Raw genomic sequence first — 10,416 nt, forward strand, 5'->3', positions numbered from 1 at the left:
CAGAGAGATGGAATAAAGACACAGCTCAGTTAGCAGAGAGGAAGAAGTATTATTCACAGAGCTGCATTAATGAGCTGAAGAAGTATGTGTCCTATGGGAAGAGCACTGTGCAGAGAACAGGTAGAGTCACATGACCTGATGTAGTTTCATCAACACAACAATGTTCATCTGTCTCTTCTGTTTCTAATGTACAGAAACACACACACACACACACACACACACACACACACACACACACACACACACACACACACACACACACACACACACACACACACACACACACACACACACACACACACACACACACACACACACACACACACACACACAGTATACAACTGTCATGTGTTTTAGTTTACACACATCTTTCTGTCTTTCTATCTCTCCCTTTCTTTTCTCCCCCCTCTCTCCCCCTCAATCAATTTCTTCTCCCTCTTTCTCGCTCCTCACTCCCACCAGTTTCTCTGTCTCTCCCCCCTTCTCCCTCTCTCTCCCTCCGACATGACTCCATCTGTCTCTCTCTCTCTCTCTGTGTTGAACAACAACTGAGGATCTTCAGTCTGGCCATCAGAAGGTGTTACATCATGAAAGCCTCTATGGCCCCTATCTTCCCACTGGCCTTAAGCGCTAAAACTGGCGTTAAACGCTAAAAAACGCGCCTTGCGCCTGCCTCGGGAAGATAGCATCATGGTTTTAGTCCCCGAAATGCGCTTTACGCCGAAGAGGCGTGACACAGTGCCAGAATAGGCCAGAATGGGTGTTTCGGCCTTAAATACCGGCCTAACGCTATCTCCCCCCCTGGTGTTAATTTAGTGCTTAGCGCTTTTCAAAACCAGGCCTCATTCAGTGCGCCGGGGACAGGGTAGTGAATGGAGAATAGAATATAAAATAAAATAGTTTAGAATACAATAGAATATAAGATTGGAAGATTACAGCATGCAGTGGCAACCCTTCTCAGGCTTTGGGTGAAGCTGTAATGCACAGTCGATTTATTTTGTTTAGGCCAGTGGTTCCCAACCTTTTTACACCAAGTACCACTTGACAAAGTAGTTGGCTCTCCAAGTACCACCATATGACCGACGTTAAAATACAGTCTATTCAGCTATGCACAGTTCACGCAGGAGGCAAATTTATTCCAAATAACAGTATTTATTGTAAACAAACAATTAATATCAACTGTACTGTCTCTCTCTCTTTCTCTCTCTCTCTCTCTCTCTCTCTCTCACACACACACAGCAAATTGGAACATTTTGAACAACATAGCAACTGTACAGTGTCTCTCTTTCTCTCCCTCCCTCTCTCTCTCTCTCTCTCTCTCTCTCTCTCTCTCTCTCACACACACCAAATTAGAACACTGAACAAAATAGCAGCTGTAGTCCCTCTCTCTCTCACACACAGCAAATCAGAACATTGTCAACAAAATACCAACTGTACAGTGTCTCTCTCTTTCACACACACACACACACACACACACAGCAAATTAGAGCACTGAACAAAATAGCAGCTGTACAGTCTCTTTCTCTCTCTCTCTCTCTCTCTCTCTCTCTCTCTCTCTCTCTCTCTCTCTCTCTCTCTCACACACACACACACATTATTTCATAATTTACATTTACATTGGGATTCCAGGGATACCACCAGCAGGGGGGGGGGGGGGGCACAAGTACCACCTACCTTGAGAAACACTGCCAATAATATTAATAATTATTATTATTATTTCACTTTCACATGTTTGAAAACTACTACTAATGACCACCATGGATTTTGCACACACACAAAAAAAAAAACGTTTAGGCTATCATAATAATCCCCATCCCTATATGTGCGGGATCCAGACACACAGCAGCAGAGTTGCTACTGTCTTTGATCTTTCTCAAATGGGATAGCTGTCTAACTACACATATTTGATGTATAAAACATATATTTTTCGTTTCAGAACATTTTGATTATTAACACATTGACTGCCAGCCGTTTTTTTCTTGCTGTAGGTAGCTTCTGCCAGGTTTTTTTTTGAGGATTCTAGGCTCATTTTACAAGAGCCGAGGTTTCTCTTCTGTTACGACTTCGTGAACACCAATCATCTAAAAAGAACTAATAGAATGTGTGCTTTCTCTGTCTAAAAGAGTTAGTTTGTAGAGTTAGTAGTTATGTAAGCATTAGCAATTGAATACAGCATGGTTTCAGCATCAGAAAAAATATTTAGAGATAAACGGCTTTTTGTGAAATTCGATAGAACAGTCACTTTAACCATTCATTTTTGGCATCAGTAAGACCTACACAATAGTTTTGAACAGTAATTTCCTCCATAACAGCAGTAAACTTCCCTCTGCTCAACTCCTCCCTCCTGTGGGCGTTCTTTTTTGCTGCAGCGCCCTGTCACAAGCACTTTCCTACCTTTGCAAATGCACTTTCTCATACTCTCGACCTCTCAAATAAATTTCTGAATAGAAATTAAATTACTCTAAATTATAGCGAAAAAAGCACAAAAAAGAATGGGTTGAAAATCCCATTCTAAAAGCCTTTTAGAATGGGATTTGTTTCCAATTTGGTCAATACTGTCACAAGCTCGTTTCTGTTGCTGCGGTAACCTCGCGTCACCAGTCTCACTGCTTTGCTGCTGCTCCTGTCTGTGCGGCCGCTCTTTGAGGAAGTCTGGTTGTACTCGCTCGCGTCTTGGAGTTTTGGTTGAGGGCTTTGATGAAGCTTTTGCGATTCTGGTCATATTATGCTGCGTGTTTCAAAGTGTGTCCCACCCGCAATCCACTATGCAAATCTGCAATCCCGCACCGCCAGCAATCAGCGCGTAAACGAAAGCGCCTTCGCCAATCCACCTTCATGAGAATGGCTTCAGTCACACTGCTTTTTGCTTGCCTTCCTCCACTTAGTGGGTCGGTGGAATGGGTTGTACACGTTGTACACGTCCAATACCTCGATTTTTTTGACGAGTACACTCGTCGCTGGCAGTTAACAGCTGGATTGTGTTTGACGAGTACACTCGTCGCTGGCAGTCAAGGTGTTAATATTAGGTTTTACCCCCCCTCCCCGAAATTAACAAAAAATATTCCTAATATTCCTAATTAATATTTATTATTATTTAATTCAGAGAAATTACATTATAGGCATGTCTATCATTTTATGTGAGAGAAAGGGAGCGAGAGAGAGAGAGAGAAACTGGAGAAACTTTTGTGTAGCGCTTCATCAAACCCCACTCTTCCAACTATTCATTACAGAATTGTCTGTTGTATTTATTTGTTCTGTGTGCAAAGCATAGTAGTTTGAATTATTTCCAAATGTTTCCCCCGTCTGTGGCAGCGGAGCTGTCCGAGGTGCTGAACAAGCCGCAGCGCATCGACGTCGGCTTGTAGTAAGGGCAGCCTATGGGAGAGCAGTGTTAATCTATTGCAATTTCCAATGCCACCCTTGTTATTATAAAATCCAACAAGCTGCCCTGTTTTGTTCTGCCATATTGATCACACTGCGCCAGCTGCCGCCAATCTGGCTTTTAACTCATTGAGTGCCAGCCACTTTTGGAAAACGGATGCTCCCAGTGCCAGAGTTTCAGAGCTTTTTCAGTGATTTCTCGAGGCCCACAGAATATTGTGTGAACACCGAACACGCCCAAAGAACAATGAGACTCTCTTCTATCATCAGCAAGAAAAAGTTTATTGATATCATTTTCTGTTCTTTAGTTATGAGCCGGAGAAGATAGGTTGATTTCACCAAAAACAGACGTTTCAAATTAGAAGCTGAGATAATCAGCCTTTTGTGAAATGAAGCATTTCAAGCACATGACTGACTCTGAAGCTAATATTTTCTGATGTAGTGACACCTCAAAAATAATTTCCTTCAATAAAACAGTGAAAACAAAGGAATTTTGTTTGTCAAAATAATATTTTTTAGCTGCAACCAGCAGCGCTGGCCCCTGCGTGCGCTGCTGGTTGCAGCTTCTTGCTGGTCTTGATTTACTGCTGGTGGGCATCAGATATTCTTGCTTGTGTTTGCCAATCCTGTCCTGCTGTCTGGGTCTGTCTGGGTCGGTGTTGTATGCTGCCCTGCGTGCCCCACCCCGCTCAACTGCAAACCCCACCTCCGTGGGAGTGTCTCTGGTGGCTCTCTGCTGCTTTTGCTCTGCACTGAAAAGTGCGCTACATCCAGCTTTTTTACAGAGTTCCGCGTGTATTTGTCACCGGCTCCCATCGCTTCCAGTTGAGAATAATAACAACTCCACAACTAATCATGCGGATGGGCTATCGCAGCGGAGACGGAGGGGCTCAATTGTGGCAGCAGATTGGCTGCTGTTCACAGGCACAGCTAACGTTATGCTTCATGCATATCGATGCATACCGATGCGATTTCCGTTTCCCCATGACTTCTCTGTTTTTTCCTCGCCTTTCTCTAATCTGGAGAGCACTGTCGCCACCTAATGGGTCCGTAAAATAGCTTTTACACATTCAACATCCACCATACTTTCACAGGAGATGGATCAGGCTTTGATCCACGTCCCACCGTCAAAAAACGCAATTGACGACTTTAGTCGTCATTGGCACTCAACGTTACTATTTGAATTGACGACGGTAGTCGTCATTGGCACTCAATGAGTTAATGGGGATAAAATAAACCACTCTGATTGATTGATTGATTGATTGATTGATTGATTACTGAATATTTTATTGAGAATGAACATATTTATTCTGTCCCCTGCGTGCGTGGCTGTACACGAAGTGACAGATAGCTAAACAGGTGTACTAGGCACTGAAAGGGTTAAATGATGACTCAGATGTGGAAAGTAAAGTTGAAGGTTGTTTACTTGTTTGTCTTCGCCAACTTGCTTTCTTACAATGCTTCTGAGGAACTCTTGTGAAACTGAAAATAAAGACACAAGAAAATGTTCTTAATATAAGTAAAAGAGTCTATAAATCAAATACTTGCTTGATACTAGTTCACATTTTGACAGATGGCTGCACTACACATGACCAAACAGGGTTTAGGTAATTATCTACAAATGTAAAGATAAATTAAATTCCACTGATTGTCACACACCTGAGTGTGCGAAATTTGTTCTCCACATTTGACCCATCCCCTGGGGGAGCGGTGAGCAGCAGCAGTGCCGCGCTCGGGAATCATATGGTGATCTAACCCCCCAATTCCAACCCTTTGATGCTGAGTGCCAAGCAGGGAGGCAAACGGGTCCCATTTTTATAGTCTTTGGTATGACTCGGCCGGGGATCGAACTCCCGACCTTCCAGTCTCAGGGCGGACACTCAAACCACAAGGCCACTGAGCTGGCCAAATACAGAATAAAACAACAAAATATGCATCAATTCTTATCCATAAAACTGAAACATGAAATATAAACTTACAAACAAAGCTTCTTCCAGGCTCAACACAGGTGGATGCAAAAAACTTAAACAGAGGAAGTTTTGGAGCTCCTTGCTGTGCAAATTTCAAGGTCAAAATGGCTGGTCTCTATGACCTAACCCATGTGATCACAACTGACCAATAGTAGATGAGAGCATGTGATCTCAAATAACCAATAAAGATGTAGCTGACAGCAGTCTCCAAAGCAGCCACTAGGAGGTGCTAAATGTTCTTTACTTACATATAACATCACAATATTTGTCAGAGCCTGTGGGCGGGGGGGGGGGGGGGAGCATATATAGGCAAAATAAAATACACTCAATAATATAAAATAATAATAATAATAAATAAATACAATAAATAGTTAGAATCAAAGTAAATAATACAATCCAGTAAATAGAATTGAATAAAATAATCAGATCCAGTAAAAGTGATAGGTGTCATTCAGAGGCTGTTGCATCATCCTACGTGCAGTGGGGGAGAAGAAAAGGTAGCGAGAGAAAACAATATCATTCTGCCCAAACTTTCACCAATCTAATCTCATCATGACATCCAGGTATAGGCTATATTTTTCTATCCGATGCGTTAAGAACATTCTTTTCACTTTGATCTTGTTATAGTGTAGCGTATTTACATGCTTGCAGTATTTAAACTGCAGTGAGATTGGTTTGAGAAGCATAATAATATGAAATAATATTAATATATATATATAATATATATGGAGACAGACGGGGATGAAAGAGGGAGGGGGGAGCTCAGAGCGCTTTGGTCTGCTTTTCTGACCGGACTGGATCGCTCCGTGGAATTGGAGCTTAAAAGGGAAGCTTGTGATTTGTTTACTGCACTTCTCCAATGAGCACGTTGTGCATAATTCTACGCTTAAAAGGTGTGGTTATAATGCTTAAGGCCGCGTGTAGCGCCGACAGGAGAATAGCCAGTGCGCCGGTCCACGCCCACCAATATGCGCTGCGCCTGGCGCTAAGCGCTAATTTGAGGCTGTTGCATTGATAGAGCCCTATATCTCCATTGATATCTCTCTCTCTCTCTCTCTCTCCAGAGCTTCCCTCTGTGTCTCTCCTCCAGAAGTATCCCTCCTCTCCAGTCAGCTGCCACGCTACAGGATTCTACCCAAAAAGAGGCATGTTGTTCTGGAGGAGACTTGGAGAGAAGCTTCAGGACCTCATGGACCAGGGAGAGATCCTCCCCAACCACGATGGAACCTTCCAGACGAGCGTTCAGCTGAACATTTCATCAGTCAAACCTGAAGACTGGGGGAAGTACGAGTGTGTGTTTCAGCTCTCTGGTGTCCAGGAGGACATCATCACCAAACTGGACCCAGCAGTCATCAAGACCAACAACCTGGGTAAGACTGGGATGACAGCTGATGGAGGATATATATATATACAGTGGCGAACCGTGCCTATCAGAACCGGGCCTTCTATGGGGTAAACCCCCCCCCCAAACACACACACACACACACACTAGAGAGCTGCGCGGCCCTGAAATCTCAGCGCGAGCCCTCCCCGGCCCGTGACTTGCAGACCCATGCCCGAGCCGGCCCGGATGAGTTATGAAATTAATTGGCCCGAGCCCGTTGCGAGGCCCGAAGCCAATATTACGATATAATGACACATCTCTCCCTCTCTCTCTGTTCCTCTACAGCCTCTCTCTCTCTCTCTCTCTCTCTCTCTCTCTGTCCTCTGCTGTACACGGACGCACACACACACACAATTTATAGCCTACTGTACTTGCAAGTCTGAGGTCTATGTGCACACTCCGTTACAGTCTGTCAGTAACACAACCACAGTTCTACCTTAAGAGACTACACACAACGCCGACCAAGCTTTAACAATATTTATTGAATGTAAGATTTAACAAGATTTATTGAATGTAAGATTGTCTTTGGCGGAGAGCTCCTTGGCCAAAAGGGGGATCAGCCACGTGACCGGGAATCGGCCACGTGACGGATGATCAGCCACGTGACGGCGGACCTGCCATGGATTGGCAGGGGCGTCGGAACCCTCCCCCTTTAGGAAAGGAGCCTTCACCTGGTGGTACTGGGGTGGAAGCCGGGGAGGTGGTGGGTTGACGCTGCAATGCATAGGAGACAAGAGCAATAGACAGGTAGGAGGGGCACTCCTTTTAACCAGACCGCTTGGACGAATGGCAGGCTGTTATTGGATAATTGAATGTGATGACGTAACTAGTTCCGTCTCTTGGTAGAACTTCCGTAAACTCCCATTTAGCTCAATCCACAGAAAGACTCCGAAATTACAAGCACAACAAACTCTAAAACCCGCGGACAGGTCCAAAACTCCCCCTGCCCACCGATATCAGCTGCCCCGGTCCCCAGTCAAAATGTTTTAACTTACCAATGACGTTCACTTGATGACAAAACCCATTGTCTTGAAAAGCAACAAGCAAGCCCTCCAAGCTAGCCTGGACATGGCGAAAATATAGCTTGACAGCTCCAGATTAAATCCTTTGAAAAGTACCCACGTCCATTTCCTCATCAAACCCCATGCATGTCACAAGCACATCATCATAAACTCCTCCCTCCTTGTCGTCTGTGATGGTCCGTCTCGTCTCCTGGTTGGCTTGGATTCGCGAATCCCTCGACATATCCCACCCACAATTCAACTAATTGTGATTGGCTAACGCCACAACTAAATGATATTCTGATTGGTTAAGACCAGGGTTGGGGAGTAACGGATTACATGTAACGCCGTTACGTAATCTGATTACAAAAAAACGGTAACTGTAATCTGTCACAGTACATTTTAAGATGTGTAATCTAGATTACAGTAACGGGGGTATAGTAACGGCGTTATTACAGGCGGGATTACATTCGCCCTTGCCTCTTCATTAATTTGACAAAATAACAACAAAAAACGGTGTAGCCTACTGTGACGAGGACGAGCGATGCGGAGCAACAGCAGCAGCTGCAGGCAGCATTCATGATGACAGAGGCACCCGCGCCTGTGGTGCCTCCTCCCACGAGTGCATTCACGTCATGGAAATACAAGCATTTCTCTTTTACGTTCGCTCAGTGTTTAGACAGATCAAGCGTCTTCCACATGGATTCTACTGAAAATTATATTTTCAGTAGAATCCATGTGGAAGGCGCTTGTGTGTGGGGCTGTCAGCTGAACGTTACGAGCTGCCAGGCAGTTGAAAATCTGCATTGAATTTCTCCGCCACCCGTGCTGACAAACGCTGCTCTAGTCTGCATGGGGCGAGAGGTTTTTACTTTCACTTAGTGTTTCACGTTGTGTTTCAAGATTAAAGCAACATGTTAGCAGAGTGGGTTAATGCAGCAGTTCTCGCGTGCACTCCCAGAGCAGCAGCAAGACGGAGGAAATAAATATAACACGAGGAACAGTTTCTCTTTCTCTCTCTGTGGTTCTTCTCCCATGGAGCTGTTTATTGACAATGACACTGGGTCAGAGACACACACACATACATACGTTTTCAGTGCATGTCATTGGCTGTCACCACCTGTGTTGCCTTCAGGTAACATCCTAAATTACAACGCTATACAATTGAAAGCATATTTCTCTTTTATATCAACACAACAAGCTGCGTCCTTCACTCCACATCATGAAAAATACCCATAACGTAAATTAAAGTGGTCTTTAAAATAACTCTTGTTGTATTCTCCTTAACTTCATGTTGGTATAAACATTCTTATCTGGTTATCAATGGTAAAACATGCTTCATCTAGTTAAATAAGGGTTTTAGCCAGGACTCTTGACCAGGACTCCCTGGAAGAAGAGATCTTGTATCCCAATGGGACATTCCTGGATAAATAAATAAAAAAGTAATCCAAAAGTAACTGAAAGTAATCCCTACTTTACTTTTAAATAGTGGTAATCGGATTACGTTACTAAGTACAATTTTTAACAAGTAACAAGTAACTTTAAGGGATTCCTATTTAAAAGTAACCTACCCAACCCTGGTTAAGACACCTGTCATCAAAATTGTCATCCTCATGTCATGACTAGAGTCGGTCTTCGCGAAGGGTTGCTGTCAATCAATACCATTTGCCGTGGAGGCTGGTCCAAATATTTAACCCCATATTTGCTAAATGAAAAAATAGGGAGCTACTTGGAGTTTTTTTGGCAATATTCAATGCGAAGTAATATATCTGTGTACAAGCAGTTACAAAACAGAATATATCTTCAATGTGCTACGGGCAAACAAAACACAACGCGTTTCAACCACGCAGGTCTTCCTCAGGCAGTGTTAGCTGGGCGTCGGCCGCCGCACCTGTGTATATAAGGCAATACGTGGCACAAGTCAGTTGGGATGACGTAGGGTGGGCAGTACTATGACATCACAATACAGGAAGGGCCTTCTTAAAGACAATGGAGATAGCAACATCATAAATAAGCAATAATAAATAGACAGTAATGGCTGCAGATAGAAGCAGAAATAAGATACTGTATAGGATATAGGTTATAGGCTAGGGGGGGAAAAGGGGGGGTGGAGGGGGGAGAGACAAGGGGGGGGGGGGGGGGGACAGCAGAACACACCATATGGACCCGGACAACAATATCATATTTAAATGAAACACGTCAAGTCAAGCTCCTCATTGAGTCCGTGAGGGCTGACTGTCTTAATGGTGTGAATCCAGCGCGCTTCACGCTGTAATAGAGTTCTGTCCAGATCCCCGCCCCTTGGGTGCGGTTTGATAATGTCCAGTGCCCAGAAACGGAGATCAGCATCAGAGTGATTGTGTTGTATGAAGTGATCCACCAGAGGGGCTTTAGTGTCTCGGCGACGAATTGCACTCTTGTGTTCCGTTACGCGTAACAGACGAGTCGTCTTCCTGATATACCACCGCAGGCAGGGACAGGAGATAGCATAAACTACCCCCTGTGAAGCGCAGGTGGTGAGGTGTTTGAGGTGGATGGTTACTCCATTTGGGAACGAGAGGGATTTAGCTTTATTCGTTTGGGGGCAACATGAACAGTGTCCGCACGGGTAGTGGCCTATAGGGGGAGGATGGGAATCGATGGTGGGTTGTGTGAAGGTGGGGGTGTGGAGCATTTTGAC

The 10,416-nt window shown here is 44.3% G+C and overlaps 1 protein-coding gene across 1 annotated transcript in view; it reads left to right on the plus strand.

Moving 5' to 3' along the window:
• Positions 1–10,173, plus strand: part of LOC310770989 (uncharacterized protein) — a gene marked incomplete at both ends in the record, with an annotated part of 37,398 nt that extends 27,225 nt beyond the window's left edge. Inside the window, one exon of the mRNA XM_083663682.1 lies at positions 10,015–10,173. Within this exon, the coding sequence (XP_083519808.1) occupies positions 10,015–10,173 (159 nt within the window). The remainder of the gene's footprint in view (positions 1–10,014) is intronic.
• Positions 10,174–10,416: the final 243 nt, after the last annotated feature.

The sequence above is a fragment of the Poromitra crassiceps genome (genome assembly GCF_964638095.1).
Source record: "Poromitra crassiceps genome assembly, contig: HAP1_SCAFFOLD_289, whole genome shotgun sequence".
In the NCBI taxonomy this organism is placed as follows: Eukaryota; Metazoa; Chordata; class Actinopteri; order Beryciformes; family Melamphaidae; genus Poromitra; species Poromitra crassiceps.